Raw genomic sequence first — 25,014 nt, 5'->3', positions numbered from 1 at the left:
CTTCTAAATCCAAAATGTCTGCATTTTCAAGAAGCAGACAGGCCTTTTTTGTGGTAGCTCCCCATCTGTGAAATGCTCTCCCCAGAGAGGCTCACCTGACACCATCATTACATGACTTTAGGCACCAGGCAAAACATTCCTCTTTTCCCAGACCTTCATCCATTATATAATCTATGGCCTGTTAAGGGGGGGCTGTTATTATGATTATTTATTATGATTATTATATCTATTACTAATGTTTTGTTTTACTTTTTTATGCTATGTAAAATAGGTTTTTAATGTCTGCTGAGATCTTTTGATAAAGGACAATATATAAATCAAAGTGATGATGATGATAATTAATAGAAAACTGTCTGCGCTGTCAGGACCTTTTCATCTGATGCTGTTGCTTGTCTCCCCTCTAGTGTGGTTAACGTCACTCCAGTTCCTGGAGATTTACTTCGTGAGAACACGGAGGATGTTTTGCAAGGCGAGCACCTGAGCGACCAGGAAAATGCTCCCCCAATCTTGCCTGGCCGGCCAGCAGAAAGCTTAGGCCAGGCTCCAAACACTGCCTTCAATGAAGGAGAGGTTTGGGAAGAGACGGATGTGAACCGCAACAAGCTCAGGATCAGCATCAGCAAAGTAAAGTCCTTTGATCTTTTTGAATGGGCACTGTTTCTTTTTCCTGCTGGTTTCTTTTAAGAATTGAGAACTTCACATTATTCACAGTCACAAATATAGCATTACAAATGAAAAGAGAATGATAAAAGAGCCTTACAGAAACTGACTGAGTACGGAGGAGTATCGGGCTTCAAGTTAAATAAAGAAAAATCTAAATTATTAACGAAAAATATGGGGGTAAAGGAATAGGAAGAATTGGGAAGGGTAGCAGGCCTTAAAATCACCACGAAAGCTAAGTATTTGGGGATCTGGATTACAAATAAAAATACCAATTTGTACAAGGATAATTATGTGAAGAACTGGAAGGAAATAAAAGGATATTTAAATAAATGGAAAAAAATTGAACTTGTCTTTATGGGGTAGGATATCCTTGATAAAAATGTCAGTTCTCCCAAAAATGCTCTTTCTTTTCCAGACAATTCCAATAATTATTGGGGCAAAATGTTTTAAAGGCTGGCAAAGGGATCTTTCCAATTTTATTTGGCAGGGTAAGAAGCCAAGAGTAAGGTTCAAAGTATTGATGGAGCCCAGAGAAAGGGGCGGGTTCACGGTCCCAGACCTCAAGCTGTATTTTGAGGCCGCATGCATGACGTGGCTGAAAGATTGGATGTTACTGACAAATACGGAAATCCTAGACCTGGAAGGCTGGGACAAAGTTTTCAGGTGGCATGGCTACCTGGGTCATGAGAAAATAAAAGCACATAGAGGCTTTACTAATCATTTGGTGAGAAAGGACCTATTTGAAGTTTGGGAAAGAAAGAAAACAATAGTAACAGCCAAAACTCCCTGGTGGCTGTCGCCTATAGAGTCATCAGCCATGCAAAGAAATAATATGAAAGACAGTTGGCTAACATATAGGGAACTCGTAGAAGAGATAAAGGATTGCCTGACAGTAAAGAAGTTCGAAGAATTAAAAGAGAGGGGGGTGAATTGGTTAGAATATTTCCAATTAAAAACAATATTTGAGAAGGATAATAAACTTAAGGGATTTAATAAAAAAATCTCGGTATGGGAGAAGGAAATCTTATACAACAACCAACAGACTCTCTCAAAAATATATAAATTGTTACAAAATGGGAAAATCGAAAAGGAGGAAAAAGGTGACACTATTAAAAAATGGGAACAAGATCTGGGCCACTCAATTGAATATAATGAATGGGAAAGACTATGGATAAAAATATATAAATTTCACAGCATGTTACCTAATAAGAGAGAACTATATGAAAATGCATCATAGGTGGAACCTGGCACCAGAAAGGCTGGCAAAATTGAATAAAACATAATAATCAGTGCTGGAGATGTAAGAAACAAAAAGGAACCTTCGACCATATGTGGTGGACATGCCCTGAAACTGGGAAATTTTGGAGCATGATCCACGAAGAAATAAAGAAAATTCTAAGAATATCTTATAGTAAAAGGCCAGAGGCATTCCTTTTAGGAATTTTAAACAACGATATTCCAAAAGACAAAACTAAATTTTTCTTATACGTGACGTCTGCAGCAAGAATCCTGGTGACTAGGAAAGGAATCAGTTACTCACTATGGGAGAATGGTTATGTAAGCTTTCAGAATATTTATAATTAGCCAAATTGACAGATATAATAAGACAAAAACAAAAAAGTGAAGTGAAAAAGGAATGGGAGTGCCTAAATGAATACCTTAAAAGCCAAGGTTCGAGGACAGAAACCTGGCTGAGTCTGGAATAACCTTGTGAAGTGAAAGGATAAGAAAGAGGGATTTATATCTAGATGCTAGGATAGAGATGATAAGGAAAACAGGAAGATACAATGAGAGGTAAAGGAGGTGCTGTGGGATTGGTGGAAGTCAGTGTTTGTTTTCCTTTTTAGTGTTTATATTATTAATTTGTAAGATTTGGATTTTTTATATATATGCTTGTTTTTGTGTTTTGTGGATTGTTATTTTTTGGGGTTTTTTTGTTGTGTAGAAAATACTAATAAAATTTACTATTTAAAAAGAGAAGAAAAGAAAAGAAAAGAGAATGATAGAATTGTTGTATTGTAGAGGCCTTTTAAAGGCTTTTTGCAAGAAACAGAGCACCACATTTTGAATTTGTAGATTCATCCAAAGAAAGTGGTTCTTCTTGCCTGACATGTAAACATCACATATCTTGGCATTTCTTTGAGACATTTCCATATCAAAAATAGGTGCGTAGACCAGGTTTATACCTATGCTTTCAACCGTGATTAAGGACACCATGTTACAACAAATATTTATTTACATTGTCCTCCCTATCCATTAGCCTTCCAATTTCACTCGGATTCCTTGCATTTATCTATTTATTTCCTTCATGAGTTTTGCAGCTGTGAAAAGATTTGAAATTAATGAGTGAAGTGCTTTGGGTTTTGGTAAAAATCAATGATACAGGAGCTTAAGAGACACCGGTATTTTATCTAATAAAGCTGTAATTATGAATACTGCTCTACCTACTTAGAATCCAGCTTTCTGGGTGCTGCTTTTCTTCCTATAAATCAAAAGATGGCGGCTCACAGAAGAGATACCATCAACAAAATGATGAACTAAAGTTGCCACTTAATTTTGCTGTATGTACTCACACGTGGATCATAATGTCAAAGGAGATACTCCTGGTAGATCACAGTTATTTCCTCTGAGCAGCCTGCATTGGATAGTGGAAGTAACTGCTGCAATCCTTCATGACTGCCTTCTCTTATGCCGTTTACTTGAATAGACAACGCAAGAGGAACCTAAGGAAAATAACATATGAACCAACTCTGAGACATGTGAGAGCATGTGCCTTCTAATCTAGTCTTTCTCTGCATTGTGTTCAAAGAGGGTGCTGGGCATTGTCATGTTCCTGTTCTACCACCATGAATATTTTGTGAATATTTGAACAAGGCTAAAGTTAGGAAGAATCCATCATAAACTTCCAATTCTGCCTTAGTGCTCAGTGTCAGCTTCATAATTCCTTTGAATTGTGACTACTTGCCCTCTTCAAAAAAAAAGGGCAGTCAGGACAGTATAAACATGATTGTATTGCCCTGAGTCTTCCAAACGATGCTTCTGAGATTGGCATCATGTTCACTACAGTGCCTTAGCTGGATCTGTAATGTTGTTTTGGGGGTTTGCTATCTTTTGCAGACACAATGTTTGGCAGAAGAAGATCAGAAAAGTGGTGTGTGCCCAAGCTCCCCAGTGCGAGCCGCACCAGACTCCCCTACTACTCAAGGGCGTTCTCTGAGATACCGTCGTGTGAACAGCCCTGAGTCTGAACGCCTCTCCACTGCCGATGGGAAAGGAGATCAGCACGAGCGAAGGTTTGTTTATTGTCCACGTGGACTTTTTATTATTTACTTATTTAGAAAATTTATATACCACTGAACATTTTTTTTACAGAAATCCCTAAGTGGTTTACAGAAATTTATAAAATCAAAATACAAGTAAAATACAAATAAGTACATTATATGTCAGTTTTCATTTCTTAGTACAGAAAGTATTGATCTGCTGTGTAGAGATCTTTCCTATTCCTGATTAGTTCAAGAGGGTTCTAGAACGTTTCTTCTCGTGTGAAAGAAGGCTTATTTCTATGTGGGAGAAACAGGAAGAATCCTTTCCTTTCACAAGAAATAAATCCTAGCCTTTTGTTGCTAGTCCTGAAAATGACTAGCAAAAAAACACAGATGCTTTTCTTCCAGTGCAGAAGTTGGCGTTGCCAAAAACCTCTCTGGAGATTTGCTGTTACATATTATATAGTGTCTTTATTACACAGAACATCATTAAAAACCTATCATTTAAAACATCAAGTCAGCAACTGAACAGGATAAAACTTTAAAGGATCCAGATAGGCCTGGGTAGAAAACTGTGGTTTTAGGAGATGTCTGAAGTCTTTACAGTAAGCTTAATAGGTTTTTATTTAAAATAATGGGAAGCTTGTTTGTGAAAGACAGTGAGTTCCCATTTCCAAGCACCATTTTGGATCCCTTTCATCCAAAATGAATGAATGCTTGGATGTACAGAGCTTACCCATTGTGGGTAGTATCTGCTGTAGTACTTTCCTAATAGAATTGTTTATTGCATGCTAAAGATTATTCTGCTGTTTTATGGTGAAGGAGACATGATGGCACAACATCTCAGGAACACTCTGCTGTATTCAGATACTAATGGAACAGGGCAGCACAAATTATTTTTATTCAAGAAAAATAACCATATTGGTGTTTAAATATGTGCTGCCTAAAGAGCAATGACAGCTTTCCCAATATCAGAGATGTCTAGAAATCCAGTTCGGATGAGGATTCTAGAAACCAAGAGGACATGTAATATGGTTACAATCAGTTAATAAGAGGATAGGGGAATTTTCCACTATTTTATTTAGGCTCTGGGGTTACTTTTAGTTTTATCACTAGCATGCCATCTATTTCCCCCGTTGGTGGATCTGTTTTGGGCAACTCTTTCTCCTGGAAAGGCTTAATAATTACTGATAAAATACAGCATAATATTTACTGCACGGTATGCAGTCACAGCAGGGATAACTCAAATCCAGATTGTAGATTTATAAAAAGGTTATGAACTCAACGAAGTCATCATTTTGCACTTACTTTTTTCACTTTCAAAATATTAATACAGTTGGTTCTGAGTGAAGTTTGAGAACTTTCAATGATAGGTTTAAACAGAATGAAAAAGTAGTTCATGAGATTAACGCAAGATTATTAAATTTTAAAACAATCTTTATTGGTTTTTAAATAAATACAAATATGATAGCCATTAAACACTTATCCAGCTGTACATCTAAGGGTGCTCGTTTTATCCATTGTCTTTAGATATACACTTACACAATCAATGTTCAAACATCACACAAGGTTTCTTTTGGTTGTCTGAAAGTTCTGCTTTTAGGCGATTATATGAAAACATGGACAAGAAAAGCAAGTAGCTGCCCTGTTGTGCAAAGCTGTTTGTAGGAATGGGAAGCAACATGTTCACATACCTTAAATTTCCGGATATGTATGCTCAAAATGAACCACTCACTTTTTTAAAAATTCAGGACTGTGATCTGGAACAACAAGTAGTTTCAGGAACTAAGCTCAGGTGAGCCTCTTGTTCAATTTCAGTCCTGCATTCAGCTAGTAGTGTGATGCCCCTTTACTGGGGAGTATCTACAGCAGGACAGGGGCAGTTGCATTTGGGTACTAGCAGCTAAAATCCTCCCAGGTCTGTATCAAGACCCTGGAGTGAAGATTTTGCGCAGAGCATTCTGCAGATATTTCAGAAGAAGAGGAACATGTGGAAATATGCAAAGCAATGGGACTTCAGTTTTTAGGAGACCTTGAGTACTTGGTAAATAGCAAATCTTGCCATGTGATTCGTGAAAGGTGCATTCAGATGATTTGCTATTACAAATTATATAGTGTCTTTATTGCACAAAAACTTGTGCGTATCAATATTACACTTCAGTAATCCTTTAGTCCTAAATCTTGAGCTGAATTCTAGCAGAATTCAAAGTGTTGGTGCTGACCTTTAAAGCCCTAAACGGCATCAGCCCAGAATACCTGAAGGAGGTCTCTACCTCCATCGCTCAGCCCGGACACTGAGGTCCTCCTCTGAAGTGAAGTTACTGGGAACCAGGCAGAGGGCCTTCTGGGCAGTGACGCCCTCCCTGTGGAACGCCCACCTATCAGATGTCAAGGAGATAAAGAACTACACAACTTTTAGAAGACAGCTGAAGGCAGCCCTGAATTGGGAAGTTTTTAATGTTTGACGTTTTACTATGTTTTTATTTGTACTGTAAGCCACCCAGATGTGTGGGTATTATTATTATTATTATTATTATTGCTGTCCCTTAGGCTTTTTGTCTTATTTTCAGGTCACGAGTGGATTTGCCCTGTTCTCCTTCACGGCTTGTATGCTCTTCCCAGCCAGCACAGATGCTGTCCATTGACACCGGACAGGTAGACAGGCAGGCAAGTGGCAGGATGGATGTGTCTGCTTCTGTGGAGCATGAAGCCCTCAGCAATGCTTTCCGATCGGTACCCCTGGCTGAGGAGGAGGACTTTGACAGCAAAGAGTGGGTTATAATTGATAAGGAAACAGAACTGAAGGACTTCCACCCTGGTGCTGAACCAAGCACATCTGGAACAACAGATGAAGAGCCCGAGGAGCTGAGGCCTATTGAAGAGGGTGACGAGAGAAGGCGACTGGGGGCAGAAGCGGCAGTGAGGCCGAAAATTCATGATGGGAGAACCCGGGGTATGCAGCCTGTGGCTGAGGAGGACAGTTCCCACAGACATGAAGGGCATTGTCAGTCAGTCTCTGACAGCAAACATGAACAGCAACCAGGAAGCCCCACACAGTCCCCCTTATATTCAGCACCAGCTATCCGACAGCGGAGACGAGAATCCGAGCCTACTGGTCCTGAGAGACAGGTAAGACATTCAAAATAAGCACCGTTCATCCTTTTTTTGCTTTAGTTCCCATTTCGATTGTGTAAAGTTGTCACCTCTAGGAAAACGTCCCCACCCCCAATCTGTCACAGAGAATGCAAGTCTGATTCTTACTCTGCTGTACCAGATTCCAGAGGTATGTTTTCAATATATTATTATGGCACCAGCATCAAGAATATTTAATTAAGGCCATTAAGCTGGTCTCCAACCGTAATAAATTATCATCATCATCAATTAAGACCACTGTTGAAAGTGGGATGACATGAACCCTCCTCGATGCAAAAAAGTGTCAAAACATAGATGTTCAGTGGATTTCCCGTTAGGTTCCTGTATGCCCTTTCTGCCCCTCTGAAATCCCCCACTTCCACCTCCCTCCCCTGTCCTCCTCATTCTGTGTTTCTGTTCCTTTCTGTGCTGCGAAGAGAAGAGACGTAGGCAGGCAGACATGTGAGTTTGAAGTCCAAACCACAGTGTGTAGTGCCTAGAGTGTCATTCCAGAGGAAGCAACACTACTCTAGTAACTGCACTCTGTGGTTGGTGGTCCAAGCTCACATGTGCTCCATACTGACTGCTTACCTGTGTCTTTTCACTTCCACCTCTTTGTGGCAGCTTGAACAAAGTGAAAACATGGGGGGTTCCTAGGGACAGGGTGAAGATATGAGAAGCGCTGGGGGGGGGGGGTATGAGAGTACAGAGGATGCTGTATGTTGGAGGCCACATCGAGTGAAGCTGCAGGATGCTCGTAGCCCATGGACACAGCTTGTGCAGCTCTGCTGTAGGATGAGGCAGATTTGTAAGGATTTTGCTGCTCAGAGCTCACTGAAAACAGCTTCAGCTAAGTGGCTAAGATATAGGGGTGGGGATTCTATCCACCATTTCATGGTATTAGAATGGGGGATGCACTTTAATGCTTCTTGGGGCAGGTAGTCCTGTAGTTGAAAACAAATGGTAAGTGGGGCTCTGAAATTATGATCCCTGGGGCAGATCTTCAGCAGCCTCTGGCTGGCAGCTTGGGTGTGGAGAAGGTTGCTGGCTGTGAGTCTGGAGGCTTGGTTTCTCCTCTAGCTGTTTCCTCCCCAGATTGGGCAGCTGGTCTTACTGGAAAAAGCCAGTCCTTCCTGGCTGTCCCTTCCTCAGCTAGGTCAATGCCCATGTCCAGCAACGGTGTCTTCTTCTGTTCATGATCCATGTCAGGTTCATCAGACTGGAATCATGACATAGGTGACCTGTTTAAGCTAGGGAAAGAAACATAGTAGGTTATCATAATAACATTTGTTAGGTTAAATGTGGGGGAGAAATAGCAATTCAGTTTTCTTTCAGTCCTGGAGTTTCCCCCCAATATTACTGCCATTCAGAATGTTTATGCTAAAAAATGATAGAAAGTTAAAGGGACTTCCGACAGCACATAACAATCCTTTGGGTAAGCTAAAGAAAATGAGTTATTACTAAAATAATGTACGTAAAGCACTTTTAGCTCTCTAAAGTGCTATATAAATGCTAAGCGTTATAGGGAAAATGTTATCTAGTAGACACCAGAGAGACGAACATGGTAAATGACTCCCAGTTATCCTGCTGAAATGAACTAAAATGCCATACTTCTTCACCAGGCTCCCAAATATACCTGCTTGTGTTTCCTTTGTTCCCAATTACACCTTTCTAGCTGTTTCCTTAAAAAAATATTTATCCAATAGCTAGCTTGTTCCATGAATCAAGCCATTTCTTCATTTGGTTGAATAATCTATGTTTTCTAACTCATTGCTTAAGTTCATAGCTGTGTAAAAACAAAACAAAACCAGAGCTCTAAACATTAATAATTGAATTAATGTGTTGTGAAGTTACACAAATAACTCTTAATACATAGATCATGAGGGGAACAAATGTGTGGATATTGGGGCAGTGGTTGAACGGAGAAAAGAAAAGGCTGCTTGTATTCTGAAAGTGATCCAAAGGGAAGAAATCTTCATTATGGTGCAGGACAAAGGAAGCCAATAATAGGCAGGACTAAAGTTGAGAAGATGCTATTTGTGCAACATTTTGACTATCCTGGGTGTGTACACACACACACACACACACACACACACACACACACAGGCATTTTGAGACTTGAATCTTGCTCACTGTAGATCTCACTAAAGAAAGTTCTAGCTGCTTCAGGCTTGTGATTTTGAGAGATGTTCCTCTGTAATTTGATACCAATAACATGAACTAGACCGGTTGTATAGGATTCTTGTGAGTTCCTAAAATCCTTTAATCCCGTCATATAGATGATGAGCAAAGGCTTATCCTCTGTGAGAAAATAGTGTCTCCAAATATGTCATGAGGCATTCCTATGTTGCTTTTTAAAGTCGATTCTGTCCCTTTAATTAATTAAATGGCCCAGGGATCAGTTTTATTAAAGGGTGGTCTACAGATCTTTTAATTAACAAATACAATGAAGACTTGTTTGCTAGTTCCAGCCACTGGATCACAAGAACACAATGCTTTTAAGCTACTGGCCAGATTTCCCTTTTCAGTGGTTTCAATTATTCTTTGAAAAATGCTGATATACTGATTTTGTGGCAGCCAAACATTACCTATTTTTCCCTTTCATCTTCCTAGTATTGTTATTAATGCCACCAAATTTGCAAGTACTTTTCAGTTACTTTTAAAAAGGTAGGATTTTAAGGGGGAGAGACCATGAGAGGGAAATATTCAGCTTTGGTAAGGAATATAAGAACTTTTTTTTTTTTAGTAATGTCTTTTTTGTGGCAAATATCCCCTTTTGTTCGAGAAGATGACGACAGCCTAGTTTCAGGCAAGCTTGAAAGAATCTGATTATCTGGTCACATTTCAGTCCAGTTCCAGGTCTTGTCATGGCACTGAAACTGCTTTGGTTGCCCTGCTTGGTTACATTTGTTGAGAGAGAAATGGGCAGAATGTCACTCTGCTCATTCTCCTTGACCTCCCTGTGGCTTTTAAAATCTTTGGTCATTATATCCTTGTAGAGAGCTCTCTAGAGTGGGGTTGGGAAACACTGCATTACAGTGGAGCCATTTTGAGAAAGTAGCTATGGCACCATGGGAGTTCTGTGGCATCCTGCAGGGTTACATCTTGCCCCCCCCCCCCATGCTATTTAATACCTTTTGAAGCTGCTGTGAGATGTCTTCAGGAGATTTGGAGAAAGGTGCCATCAACTTGCAGGTGATGCATAGCTCCATCTCTCCATTCCATCTGTATCAGACGATGCGGTTCAAGTGTTAGACCAGTGTTTGGAAGCAGTAATGGATTTGATGTAGGCCAATAAATTGAAGCTGAATCCTGGTAAGACAGGTGTTAACAGGGTTCTGAGTTGTGTTGAAAAGGTGGGGAGGTGGCCTGTTCTGGATGGGATTGCAGTTTTGTAACTTGTGGATACTCCTGGATCCAATCTTGACACTGAAGTGGCCAGGACTGCCTCTTTCCAGCTGTGACCGCTTTTGGACAGAAATGACTTGGCCACTGTACTCTATGTTCCGGTAACTTCCAGATTGGATTACTATAGCACACTCTTTGTGGGGTGCTCTTAAAGACACACTGGCAATTTCAACTGGTCCAAAGCGCAGCAGTCAGATTATTGGCTTGGGTTCTCATTTAGATTAACTCCTGTTCTAAAATAGCTGTACTGATTGCCAGTTCACTTGTAGGCCCAAGGCAAGGTGCTTACATTAGTGTCCAAATCCCTAAATGACTCAGGTCCCAAATATCTGAAAGAGAAGCTCCTTTCCTACAGAGTGCCTTGGGTGTTAAGATCAGCAGAGGAGGCCCTCTTGTTAGTTGCATCGCCACCCTTGGGTGTGGTGGCCTGGAGGTGGGGACACAATTCCCTAAACTGTGGAATTCCCTCCCCACAGAACTGCACCCGGCACCTTCACTGTATTGCTTTTATCATATGCTGAAGACACACCTCTTTTACCTGGCCTTTGAAGCCTGAGTTACTTATTTTTAGGACCCACCATAAATTGTTTTAGCTGATTTTAATATTGCATTTTTATATTTTTGTAACACACCTCTGGACCATATGGTCAAGGGTAGGTATGAAATCCTGTACATAAATAGTTTCACATATGTTGGCTAGAAACTAATTGCTGTAGGAGGTCACGAAAGCTTCAATTCTTAGGAGTGTACACCAGATTAAACTTCATTCTACCCATGTGTAGTCAGTTGATGAATATTCCTGCTTATGCCAGATATAGCCTCTCTTGGCTCAGTGCAGGACTTTGATCCATATACTACTGCAAGATGAGACCAGAGACAATGAACAGTGAACACCCTTCAGGAGGTGTTTATTGCAAAGGGAGAAGGGAACTCCACAAATAAATAATTGCAGGCCCACAGCAGCAGTACCAGAAAGTTATGGTGGAGTTAGAGGCACCCCTGTCTTCATGAAGTACCCACATAATCCCGTGATGGCAGTGTGATGTGGCAAATCCAGGTTTTAGCACATTTTTAGATGTTTGGGTGACTGGCTGCCCTTTATCTGGATTTACCCTGGTATAATCCAAGGGGATATTCAGATGCTGGATAAGTTTGAATCTCTATCAGTGGTCAAACTTTTGCAATAGATCAGAGGGGGATGTTTCATCCATGCTTTCATCCAAAGAATCATTGTAAACCCACTGGCTTCCACATGTAAAGCTAAGACATGGTATGTTTTAACCACAGTTTTTTGAACAAGCCAGGTTTAGTTTCACAGATGAGCAAAGTAACAACAGCTTTTTTTTACCTAAAGTTGGTTTCATTTTCTAACTGCTCTTCCCTCATGCCTCTGTAGTTGGGCAACTGGGGGCAGGTGCCAACACAAATCAGAATTAAGCTAGCATACTGATATAGCAAGAAGCCACGCTTGAAGTAAGCTGAGATTCTTAAGCCAACTTAGAACCATGGTTTCATATTCTGGTTTGTTGGCTGGGGTGGCTTTGGATGTGTAAACAAAATCAATGTTAAGTTAAACAAACCATGCATGGCTTTGTATTACCTGCAAAGCATGCCATTGTCTTACGGAGATGGATGTTTGCTAGTGGTCTACGGCAGGCTTCCTCAACCTTGGGCCTTCAGATGTTTTTGGCCTACAACTCCCATGATCCCTAGCTAGCAGGACCAGTGGTCAGGGATGATGGGAACTGTAGTCTCAAAACATCTGGAGGACCAAGGTTGAGGAAGCCTGGTCTACGGGACTTCCAAGTGCCCTCTAGTACTTTTTATTTATTGTAGACCATTTTAATCACACAGTTAATTGCCTGTGTAAGATGTTAGCACTATGCAGTATATTTATAGCTAGCTGTGCATCCATATAGACACCCGCACAAGTCTGCCTCTCTGCCTCTCTTAAAATTTCAGAAGTAATCTTGTTTATAGCCTAAACAAACAGCAAATACAAGCTTGTGGGATATCTTCAGGAGAAGAAAAGGCTAAGGAATGAACCCTACACAAATCCAGAGTGCTCAGATGGTTGGATGGCGTCTTGTATGCCTCCTCCTAGCAACTCCTGCAGCCAAGCTGGTGCCAAATGTATTGTTCTACTTTTCTTTGGACCACATCAGTGAGACCAAGAAGAGGGTCTTGTTGTCTGGGCAGCCCAGGATCTCCATACACACTGCCCAGGCTTTTACCCTGGGGAGGTCACTTTGGTGCTGCTAATGCAGTGGTTTGGCTTCACCCTTGGAGGTCCACTCCATTGTCTCTCAAGTCAGATGGGTGCCAACAACAGGATCCTAAGCATGCTGATTCAAAATGAGTTCTGCTGTGTTTAGGGTACAGCTTTCCTATAATTCCCAATCTCTACTAAAATCCAGTCATGATAAAAATCAGGTCAAAATGTAGGCAAAGTCAGTGTCTGATTATCAGTCTTTTAGTGCACAAACAGTGTACAGCTTCTGCATTGAGTTATTGGCCTGAGGATGATTGTCCTGTATAAGTACCAAATGTTCAAAAATCAAAAGGCAGTCTGAACTTAATTTATTTAAGGCATTTATATTGTGCTTCCCCCCATCCAGAGTATTTTTATTGAAACTTTTTAAAGATAGGTAGGCTATATAACATATTCACGAACTTTTTGTCACATCAAAGGAAAGTACTGGGAAAGCATATATTTTTCTTCCTGAGTGTGGTGGGGGGAGGGGAAGAAAGTAAACATGGATAGAAGAATGGGTTCAATCAGTTTCTGCAAATTTATGTTAATTTTTTTTCAGGCAGGCCTCACAAATTACGGTATAGTTACAACAATAAGCACCAGTTTCTAAAAATTACAATAAATGGGAAAGAAAGAACAAGCTATAATTGCTTATCCTCTCGCCTCAGGACAATATGAGTCCCTGTGGTGGCAGTTAGGTTAGGGAGGGACCATCTCATAATAAGATCTTGGAAGGCTACAATCTTCCTATCTTTCATAGTGAAATATAATATGCAGTCTCTCCTTAGTCAGCTTGCGGTCTATAGAACTCCTTTTCTGTGACTTGCCATCCTGCCTGGCTGTTGCAACATGAAGATTAGTGGCACCCAGTGGTTTGAAGGCAGCTGATGCAATTATTTACTAGATGCCAGAGCCAACAAATTAGCTGCCTGCATTAGTTCAGGACAATATGTGAAATCCAGCCCTGCCTCTAAGTCCTTGTTGCCTGCCGAGGGTTGCCAAGTCACAATGCTACAGGGACAGCTTAAGCTACGACTGGCAGGATTTCCTTTCTGTGCAGCTCTTTTAAAAAAAGTGTGCCAACCCTGTCAGTGAGCAGTTCCCAATGATCTATTTGTTGAGCATTTGTCCTGATTTCTTTGCAAGGAGTTAGACAAAGTTGACTATTTAATGAGCATTATGATTTGTTTGTTAGGAGGTTAGGTGACATTGCATCAAAGCAAGTGTGGTCCTACACTTTCCAGTTTATCTTCCTTACCACAAAAAAAAACAGTGTTTTGGAGAAAGCTGGTTTGATGCGCAAAACCTCCCAGTCAGCTATAATTGTGCAACCCGAATTCACTGGTATGTGACTGAATCCCACCAGGAAAAAGCAACAGTCTGAAGGTGCCGAATGTCTCAGTTCTAGGCAAGTAGCACTGTGTTCACCTTGCTGCTGGCCCACATTCCTCAACTCTCTTCTTGGGCCACTTCATTTCTATTATTAGTGCACACACAGCCCTTCTTGTAAAATCATAGAATAGTGGGCTATCAATGTCTACTAGCCTTGATGGATGTGCTCTTGTGCTCATGTTCTGCTTTGCTGATTTCCTAAAGGCACCTGTGAGAACAGGATGCTGGACTAGATTGGCCATCCAGCAGGATGTTCTTATGCCCCATAGGCCCCATGTACATTATTTACCCCAATGCCCTCCTTTTTCCTCGGCTCCATTTTTCCTCATCCCCTTGTCTTCTCTACCGATTGTTTCCTTGGGCACCTTGTTTTGTGCCCGCTAACTATTTTGACCACTTCCTTTAGCCACAATTGCACCCCAGTTCTCTCCATCATAGCCCACACCCCCTCCAGATTTTAAACACACCACAAGCTGATTCTGACATTGTTTCAGCCATCTAAGTTGGGAAGTCATTCCCTTTGAATGAAGTGGCTTCTCCTGTGAGACCAAGATGTATTTGTGCTCATCTTGCCAGGACTTCACCTCTTTTCTCTCTCTCCTCTCCAAGTCTCAGTGTGGCTCTCCAAGCGTGGCATTCCGAAGTAAATAACAGAACAGCCATATTGGGAAAATATGAAAAGAATGGACAATGTTCTCTTGAATCTATACTGTATGTTGCTCAATATTCTTTCCAAAGCAACGTAGTCAAGTTGTGGCCTCTCTGAGAATATTAATATTAGTCAGTATGACAAGACTCTTGCACTTAAGAGGCATCACTTGTCCCCCCTGCAAGGGGGTCTCTTACTGCTCAAGGTTCAAATTTCTTGTAATTTTTAATGTGATGCATTTTATTGTTTGAAACAGGTGTTCTGAGCAAAGCAATCTATATGGGTAGACACCATTGAATAAAACAGAGACTATATAGTGATGCAGTGAGGATTAATATTTTGGGGCAAAGTTCTGAGGAAGATATGATACTTAATCATAGTCAGTTTAGTCATTGACTACCTCAGTGTGTAAAGTTTGTATAAAGATTGTATAAAGTTTTTGGTGACAAATGTTGCAGAAAGTAGGGACATTTGCCTTGTGGAAAAGAAGAGTAAGGGGTGGCCTGTAATGATCAAGTAAAGAGGAGCAACAGTTATTTGTTTATTGAGGGTGGAAGGTAATGAATCTAAGTTGGCTTATAGCAAAAATCTACTGTAGGAATAGCAGGAATAGCAGGACACTAGTACAAGATTCCTGAAGGGAGGCCGCAAAGTCTTTGGAGAGATTTTTTAAAGGGGAGACTGGGCAAACCATTCCTCCAGGAAGCAGTTAGATCTAGCTAATCTTCCTCCCAGAACAAATTCAGTCTTGTGAATTCTGTACAGCTGTGTGGCTGTGAGCGGATGGGAGAAGAAGAGCATTTGATTCATTGGCCAAAGCAAGGGGATGGGTCTTTGAGCACAGCACACTGCAGAAAACCCATCTAATTGCCTATGCACTGTGCAGTTTGCAGGTTTCTTTCCTTCTCATTGATGGAATTGAATACGAGGGTTATCACAAATAGTTAATTCACAATTGCTGATTTCAAGCAATGCAGTAGCACAACATTATTGTATGTTGTGTTTTTCCTGAATGTTCAGTTTGTCCTCATATTGATCTACTTGGCCCATCTGTGGGTAGGAGATAGGGAAGGGAAATGAGTAAGTCGGGGATTTCTACAATATATGTATGTTTGTGTGAGCATTTGCGTAAAGGAGAGTGAAGAGGAGGAATAAATTGCCTAATAAGTGAGGAAAGAAAGGTATGGTGGGCAGGTCCCTTCAGGGGTGACACCCAACTCCCTTTTCTTGACCTTCCAAGGCACCAGTAAAACTTGCAGCAGGTTTGTTGTGTATGCATGCTAGACAGAGCCCTCTTTAGCCCTTGCTGTGCCCACTGCTGTGAAGCTCACAGCATGTACATGTGGAGTTGCCGATCAAGATGAATTAGGAAAACCTTGAAGCAGCATATTTGATAGGTTGAAAGACTGCATTTCCCTGTTGCAAGATGTCTGTATTACCCTTCATTAACACTTAATTTAAAAATGCCTAATTAGATCACTCCTTGCTGTAACAAGTGCAATACACTAAAACGTATCCAAACTGCCAATTAACCAATCTCTGAGTTGGCGGGAGGGAACATTGAGTGAGGGAGTGACAGAAAGGTGAGGAAGGGAGGTTTTGTTTCCTAACCTTAACGGAAGTTCAGACCTGCTCCCCTTCTGTGAAGGTTTAATGGTAGGGCATAACTGTAACTCCTGCCCCTACATCGTATGATGTTTTGAAGATGTAGCACATTAAAAGCTTTAAATCAGGACTGGTGGCTTGCACGTAAAAGGCCTCTCCAAGTAACAATGTGGTGTTAGCCTAGTAAGGGTGAACCCCGAGGCTGTAATTAAAGCCCTGCAAAGCCAGAGGGTTTGCTGCCCGCCAGTGAAGATTTCTACAGCATGCGCAGCACAAGCCAGGGGCGAGTCAAGTCTTTGCCTGACACCTTTTCCTCCACTCTTCTTGGTCTTTTGCAGTTGGAGGAGGACAGGCATTCTCAGCACTCCCTCCCGAGGTACAGCCCCCTCAGAAGACTGGCGTCCTCCGTTTTCTCCTCCTCAACCCTGGAGACAGAACAGTACCCTCACCTTGGCGGCACTTTCATACAGCGCAGCCGTTCGGCGGAGAGCAGCCCCGTGCGCATGCCCCACCGCAGGCACATGCCCCTCACAGCAGGAAACCACAGACTCATGCCTTCTGTCCTCCGCATTTCCAGATCCCAGCTCCAGCAGGTGTGGGCCCGCTTCACACACAAAACATAGCCTGTACCGGGGGAAGCAGCAGCCTTTGTAATGCAATAATAGAGCCCACCTGCCCAGTGTGTCACCATTTAATGCAATACTGAATCCCAGACAACTTTGGCCTCAAAGGTACTGTAAACTTCCAAGTCCCCTGCGAGAGAAAAAAAACACAGAGACTCAGAACACCCACCTCTCTCATTCTCCAGCTTGCTGGGCCCGAGGCTGCGTCACGACTCAAGATGAGAATACAAATAGTATGGACATGTAACGCATTAAGAGGTTTACATCAGGGCTCTGTGGCGGTGGCCTCTAGCAGTGGGGTGACGAGCGTAGGGCTGTCTCAGCAAACAGACAGGAGACAGGGGAGGGGCACTGCAGGTATCAGAGAGAGCTGTCTTCCCAGTCAGATAAAATCTGTACCAAATTCTTGATCTGTGATTTGTGCTTCCCCTCAGATTTCACTCAGCCCTTGATTCAGGTGAACACGCATGAGAAGTTTGGGTCAAGAGCTCAGGAGCTGAGAGGGATGTACACTGACATATTTGCAAATCACCCTGACAGCCAAAATCACAGTACTTTTATTGCAGCTTGTGTGAGGCATACAGACTGCAGCCCTTGCACCCCTGTGGTTTTGTCTTCACTCTGTGACTATTTTTGTCACTTAACTCTGCGTAGATCCGCCTGCACTTATTCTTTTCCAACTCTATCTGCCAGGCATGACAGTATAGCAACAATTTTTATCTTAACCCATCTATTGATTGCTATAAAGGCTTCCTGGCTTCAGAAACAAGGAGGCTAGCTTCTTGCCTCTGGCCTGGCTTTGTTCATTTCTGAGGAGAAACAGATTTCAAGCTAGTGTATAAGAAGGAACTGACCAACTTAAACCAATTCTAATTGTTTTTAACGTGGAAAGTGACAAAAAAGACTCCTTTTTATTTCAATCATCCAGCTTCTCTTGGTGGAGAAGACAAAGTCTCATCAGCCAAAATCTATTCGGGCAGTCTGAAAAAGCAAGATTTTGGTTGCGAGAGCCACCCCTTGCTTTTAGCTGGTTAGGTTAGATTATTCAGAGCCAGAGAAGAGGTGTCTTTAAATCTCAAATGTGACTTAAAATTGTCAGTTAGCCTCCAACCACTCTGCCCAAGGTGTGAGCCTCTTTGATGTGCACAGTTAGACTTGATAAAATCTCCCTCTGTCCTAAGCAAAAGTTCTGTTTAGCATTAACTGGATATCATTCTGTCCTAAACTGGGATACCATGAACCAGCTTGATCCAGGTCTCTTGAACAGTGTAGGAGCTGAGTGATGCTGAAGTGCTTAGAGCAGATTAACCGAAGAACGAAACATAAGACTTAAAGAAACTTGGTCCATGGTTGAAGAACCAGAATACTGAAGGTTCTGGTGCAGTAGTTGGTTTTGTGCTATAGAGCTTTCTGGGGCTTAATAGCATGGTTTTTTTTATTATTATGGGGGTGTTTTTAAGATAATTAAGGCTTGCCCCACAGAGATGGCAGCTTGGAATGGTCAACACACTGGAATTGGGCCTCCAAATCCCAACTGGCTTAAACATTATTTTTTAAAAAACATTTGTTTATTGCTGTGCTTTTTGCTGTGCTCTCCTACTCATCAAAAGAGCAGATTCTGCAAAACTGTCCAGTGTGATGGAACTCTCATCTAGAGTAAAACAACAACAACAGGAGGCTCAATAGTTTGCCTCTATAGCCTCCCTGGGTTTTAATTGCTGCACAGGAGCCTTTCATGTTCCTTTGCCCTAAGGGAATGGACTAAGTGCTTTTGTCAAAGTAACTCAAATGCAAGCCAACCAGGGTCATGATTTTAAGCAAAGGCCAGGTGAAGGGGGTAGCAGATATGAGATTTTCATCTAGGTTCAAAGGTCTGCTCTTCAGTATAGTGATAATTCAGCAGCAAATGAGTGGTGCATTCTAAAAGCATTTATTGTGATTGATAGCAAAGCTTATCAATATGTGAGTTTTCTTTTCAAAGCAGAAAGATTTGTGCTTTTTGACACACTTCCTGCACAGCCCCTTTTAACCATTTAGAACTTGATAATGGTATACCCTTTCAGCTAGAGACTTGGCTGCAGTCTTCCCAGCAGCATTCCTTCCTGCCATTTTCTGCAGTGGTGCTCGCCGTAAGTGGTGATGTCAGACTAAACAAAAATAATGGGACTGTTTTCAAGCTGATTATTTATAGTGTGTGTGTTTTTAAGGGCGGGGGGAGTCCCAGGAGAAAACTGCTGAATCTTTCAGATGTACAGGAGCATTTCTGGGCCACCAGACAAATTCCAAACTACATACCTCTCTCAGATTTTAGAATGGGAAAAAACCGAACAACAAAAACTTAGGAAATGATAAGAAATTCAGAGCAGTACATATATCAGACACACTCACATTCTCAAACACTCCGTTTTCTAAGAGAAGAAAGTCTAAACTTAAGGCTGCCTCAGTATCATTTATATGCATAGCCAAGTACTGGTCTTAACTTGAGATAAATTCTTCTGTTAATTTTACTTTCTCGCCAGCAGAATTTTCTTTGGTTTCCTCCAGATTTTATCTTAATTCCGCACAACAGTTCTCTCTGCTTTCAAAATATCATTATGTATGTTTGCGTGTGTTTTTAGCCATGCCATTCCTACTTAGTTTTATTTTTTGAAGCATTTCTTGCCATTCTAGGGGGTTAGATAAGAGCCTATGGAACAGAATAATAAGAGTTTTTGATCCTCCAGTTTTGAGAATTTAGTATCCCTTTGAGTCAGGGGGGTCATTTTCAACTTGATATGTTTGTGTGTGTGCACACATGGAAATTATAGACCTTGCATTTCTAAGGCTGCAGTCCTATGCACACTACCTTTACAATAAAACACATTAAACTTGCTTCTAGGTAAACACAGAGTCATGTTCCAGTGCTCCTAATCTCTCATCAGAAATGGCATTCTGTACAGTGGCAATGAAATTTATGTTTTGAGGAAGCTAGTTAATGGAAAGCTTCCTGTACTCATATTTTTAGTACAACGTTTTCTCTTCAGGCTGATCCTGCAGGAGAAACCCATCTCTAGTGATCACAGTTTTGCTTATACAGCATGCATTGCATCAAAGCCTGAGCTGCAAAATAATAGCTTCTTCCTGCCAAGCAGCTTGAAGTTCAAAATACCTCACTGACACAAACTTGATTTGCAATTAATGGGCTTTGCACCAGCAATGTCTCACCAACAGAGTAATGTGTTGAGGACCAGAGACTTGGTGAGTGTTCAGTTTTGTTTCAAAGGTCTCTAGATTATGAGAATATACAGGGCAAAGCTTTTTGGATTGTTTTTGCTCTGTGCTTCATAAAGACCAAAATCTTTTCATCCACACAGATTAGTGGGCACTATTGGATTGTTTATTTCTCAAAAACTGCAAAGAGCAATAAACACAGGAGTTGCTCATAAAACTTGAGTTATGTTTTGCGTGAAAGTTTCATTTGAGAGGGAGTCTGTTTTGACTTGATACAATAAATTACCACAATACCTTCTTGGTTTTCTTGTCCCTCAGCTCCTTACTCAGTCCCTTGCCCCTCTGTTGTCTTCCCTATAACAACAATTCCATTTGCCAGAAGGCCTTTTACAAGGTTTCCCCCCTAGCACACTATTTTACCTCATTTTCCTGCAGTCTCTGCCCTTCCATCTGCTTCTCAATACCATATGTTTCATTATTGCTGCCCCATCCTCCAACTACCCTGTCTCTAGCGGCCTTTGCACTCAGTTTACCAGCCCTGTTTGCCTCTTTGTCCCCTTCCTCTCAGTAGCACACAAATCCAGTTTCTTGCTGGCATTCCCTTAGTTTCTATTCCCAGGCAAACCTTTGGTTTCTTTCAGAGCAGTGGCTCTGATAGTCAACATACTTTGAATGGCACTTTCCTCTTACAAATTGGAATGTTTGTGAACATTCCATGACTCTGCAGCAACTCAGCCTATGGTTTGGGAATGGCTTGCAAGACAACAGGCGGGCAGTTCCTCCATATGATGTATATATGATGAAATATTAGCTTTTTATGGCATCTTTCATCCCAAATGTTCTGAAGTGCTTTACGAAAACATGTACACACTTGTATATATATGCATAGTATTTATTTATTTATTTATATATTTAACATAGCTACTCCATAATAATAATAAAATCCTTGTTCTGCTGTTGAAATTCCTCCACCTCTAACGGAAGGAAAGGACAATTTGATTCAACAGTCCCAATGCTGCTATATTCCAGTTTGTGATAAGCTGTGTAATGAGAGTGAATTTGATGCTCTAGAGAAGATGTAAGAAAGAAGAATGCAATTGGAGTGTATGCAGGACCTGGGGATGCTATTCCGGCTGGACGAGAGAAAAAAAGCATCCAGGGTTCATTAATATCCAAAGAAGGTTGGGATCTCTGTTTTATGTGTGTGTTAAACTACACCATAGATCCGTTACTGTGAATCCAGTATCAAAGATTCTGTGAAATATCTTTCATTTTTGCTCTTTTGACATGAAATAGTCTGAGCTTCCCAATGATGTATCTTTTTGTGCAGGTGTCTGAAGTAGGCACTGCAGTCTGTGCTGCTTCATTCCTCTCTCATGAGTTTTGATGGTGCTTCCTCCATGTGCCATTATTGCTTGTTCAACACATTAGTGTGTGAATAATATTTGAATAAGGTGGTTTCAGGGCAAGAGGACAGAATTGCTAATGTTCATTCATATGGGTTGGTTGTGAACAGAGGCACCAGGTTGCCCCAAGGTGGAGGGGGCCGGGTGTGCGATGCATGTGTGATGTGTGATGCTTCCATGTTTTGTTGCAGCAAAATTCGTACTTCACCAATGTAGTAAGTTTTCTGCATCCCCCGCAACCCCACCATCCCAGTTTTTGGATAGATAACACACTGAGCAATGTCCCCTATTCTAAGTCAGGCTTCCTCACCAAACCATGAGTAATGTTACTTGTGAATAGGCTTGCCAACCTGCCATTGGGCTGACTTGTGCTTTTACACACAGGGAGATTTTACTGGCAAGTAAGTGGCCCAGCTTTTCGTCATTTCAAGCAGCAGATTAGCACATATACCTACGAATAAACCTGGCACCCCAGCTTGCTGCTTGAAGTGACATGCTTTTGTGCCTCAGTCCATATCTTGCCCACCATTGTTTCTCTCCTGATCTTCGTGGTTATGCAACAGGAGTGCTCTGGTGCAGTTTCCCTGTGCTTGAGAACAGGGGTGGTTTCCCTTTCCTCTTCCTCTCCAAATTGGCTACCTTCTGTTTAACCAGCTCCTTCTTTATGATGTGAGCTGCAGGTGGACACAGGCAGGTTATGGAAATGAAGGCCATATTAAAAACCAAATAGTGTGTTCCCCTTTCTCATATTTGCCCCATTGCTGTTGTTGTTTTAACTACTGGATCTTTTGGTTTTTTTTGACTGGACGTGAATGCACTGTGTCCAAGGCCCACAAACAGCAGTTGTCATCCTGATATGTCTTACAATGGCATGTGGCAAGCTTTTTCGGTGCTGGGAAGGCAGTGTCTTAGTATGCAAGCCCCGTTTTTGAATTTAGTATTGCAAAGAAAGTAGTTCAGTCAGATAGATGAAAAATCACTTCGGCAGTTTTCCTGAAGCAGCAAAGTGGTACCATATGTGTAGTCCGTAGATCACAATCGCCATCCCTCTGTACCACTTCTCCTTACTATAAAAGACACACTACCAACAAAATCCACCCCCGTCACCCAACCCTAGAGCTGTGCTAATGACGAAGGGGCTGCTGGGATGTAGACATTTTCTTAGCAGGCAATGTAGAGTGCTGTCTGCTGGCTCTGCCCCTGTGTGCCAGGGGTTAGGCACCTGTGCAGCTGTTGATGCTACCATCATATTCCAGTGCTGGAAGAAGGGCACAAATTGTATACTTCCACTGGTGTTGGAACCCTCAAGCCTGGTTCTCTGAGCTACTGAGGTTGCAGTGCAGCTTCTCATCTGATTTAGCATTGGGTCAAATGGACTAGACTTTTGAAGACTTAGGCCATCATAGTTTTGTCCCTGCATTATCTTGCACCACTCGCACCCTATGCCCTTTCAGCTATCTTTCTGTACAAGAGCGCTTGGTTGAAGCTGCGTGGCACTGTGAATTGTGATTTATTGGGTGTTGTCTTTCCCCACAACAGTATGAATCTGGTAGGGTGTGTGTTTTGTGTAATGTTGCCTAGTAAGGTAAGCAATCGGTCAATTGTTCTAGCTCCTTTCCTTGTTAGACTCTTACCTTGTTAGACTCTTACCATTTAATCACTTTCTGGGTCACTATAACATTTAGATCTGCATCAGCAGTTCCACGAAACAGCACAAAGATGACATTTATAGGAAATGTTTCTAATTCTCCATTTGATGTATTGAAAGTCCTTCTTTGTACTACTCAAACCATTGAGAAAATGATCTTCTATTGAATGTACTTTTTTTAAAACAAGCTGCTAAACCATGTAACCTGGGGGTTGAAAATTGACCTCCATTTTGCATTCACCTTGCATGCAACTTAACATTCAGATACAAACTTGCGCTTCGGAATTTCCCCCCCATTTTTTATGACGTGATGTGTTTTTCTGTTGGGTCCTGTCACCTCAGTGCACCTGGCTTAATTATATCTTTCTTTATAAGAAATCACAGAGCTTCCTTATCAACACATCATTGCAAGTGCAGACAGGTGATCTGCCAACACGAAATGTACCCACATTGCAAAAGCTGCTCCATGTTACCAATGGAATAAGAAGGATGCTCATGGGACACTTACTTGCCCCTTCCCTTTGGTCCTTCCTGAGAAAGGCAAGGTCAAGGTCACCTTCAGCATTCTCAATGCACCGGGGAGAAATTAATATTTCCCAGATGATTTTTCTGTGTCCTCTTATTTGTTAAGGAAAGACAAGAACAATTGTTAGTGAAACTTTCTCCCTTCCATATCTGCTTTACTGTCCTCCTCACCAATAAAATAGAGCAACAAATGATCCAATAAGGGCAAACCCAGCTGGGCTTAGTTTCAGCACTTCTGATCCATGCAATCCACATTGTAGCCTTTGCTAGTGCTTCATTGGGCTATATGGTGTGAAAGGGATAGCCATGGATAGCCAGCATGGGCTTGTGTAATCTGCAGAGCAGTGGGTGTCTTCAGCAGGGAGTAATGGGAAAGTAGGTGCCTTCTGGTGGCTTCACATCCTTTTTTCTTGGTTTTGCAGCACTTGCAGTGCTGAACCAGGACAGGGAGGCACCATCTAGACCTGCCCTCGGCCTACAAAAGCCAGTGAAGGGTTAACTAGCATTTGATAGCAAAGTATTAGAAAGTCATGCATCTGCTGTATCACTAAAGTGTAGACTGCTGAGGTTGTGAGAAGAGAATTACTGTCGCTCCACTGTGCAGTTTCTTCTGGAAGACACTGTGCCTTTCATATTTCAAAAGGCAGGAATCATACAAGGTCCATGGTTCCCAGGAGGTTCAAAATCCAAGTCTCCAAGTCCCATCTAAACATCCTATTCTGCTGGCAAAGGATTATGCTGCTTCCAGGATATGCTAAGGCCCTGACTTAAAAACAAATCTATTCCAGAGAAAGCTGGATTCTTCATTGTTGGTTTGCCAGCTGCATTTCTCAGGGCTAAGGCCTCTTCCAGTTTCAGATGCTTGTTTTCTGTTTCTCAGGCCTTCCAGCTTCCAGATGCGCAGTTATAATAATTAATAATAAAAATCCTCAGGGACCAGCATATCCTTGCTTCGCCTTATCTCCTAAAACTGCAGGCTTGCTGCTACTCTTCAGTTGGTAGTGAGATTTTAATAAAAGGATGCAGAGTCGGATTTATTTTGTTTCTGTTCTGTTTATGCAACGTGGACACCCAACTTTAGTCAGATGTGAGTGCCGTTAAATTCACTTTGGCTCACTCCCAAGTCAGTGTGCGTAGAATTGCACTCTTCATCACTTTCAAGGGCCAGACACACAAAGGAGCTGATCTCTTGAGCAACATTTGAGAGATCAGCAACAGGCTGTGGGATTGTGCTCT

The 25,014-nt window shown here is 41.7% G+C and overlaps 1 protein-coding gene across 1 annotated transcript in view; it reads left to right on the top strand.

The window, feature by feature from the left end:
* TTBK1 (tau tubulin kinase 1) overlaps nt 1–25,014 on the top strand; it is an 88,879-nt gene that overhangs the window by 53,702 nt on the left and 10,163 nt on the right. The window contains exons 10-12 of the mRNA XM_080998240.1: nt 405–624; nt 3,781–3,956; nt 6,497–7,055. Of these exons, the coding sequence (XP_080854366.1) occupies nt 405–624; nt 3,781–3,956; nt 6,497–7,055 (955 nt within the window). The remainder of the gene's footprint in view (nt 1–404; nt 625–3,780; nt 3,957–6,496; nt 7,056–25,014) is intronic.

This window comes from Podarcis pityusensis (assembly GCF_964106645.2).
Source record: "Podarcis pityusensis genome assembly, chromosome: 3".
In the NCBI taxonomy this organism is placed as follows: Eukaryota; Metazoa; Chordata; class Lepidosauria; order Squamata; family Lacertidae; genus Podarcis; species Podarcis pityusensis.
Note: the sequence above shows the minus strand (reverse complement) of the source record. Positions and strands in the feature narration are given on the sequence as shown.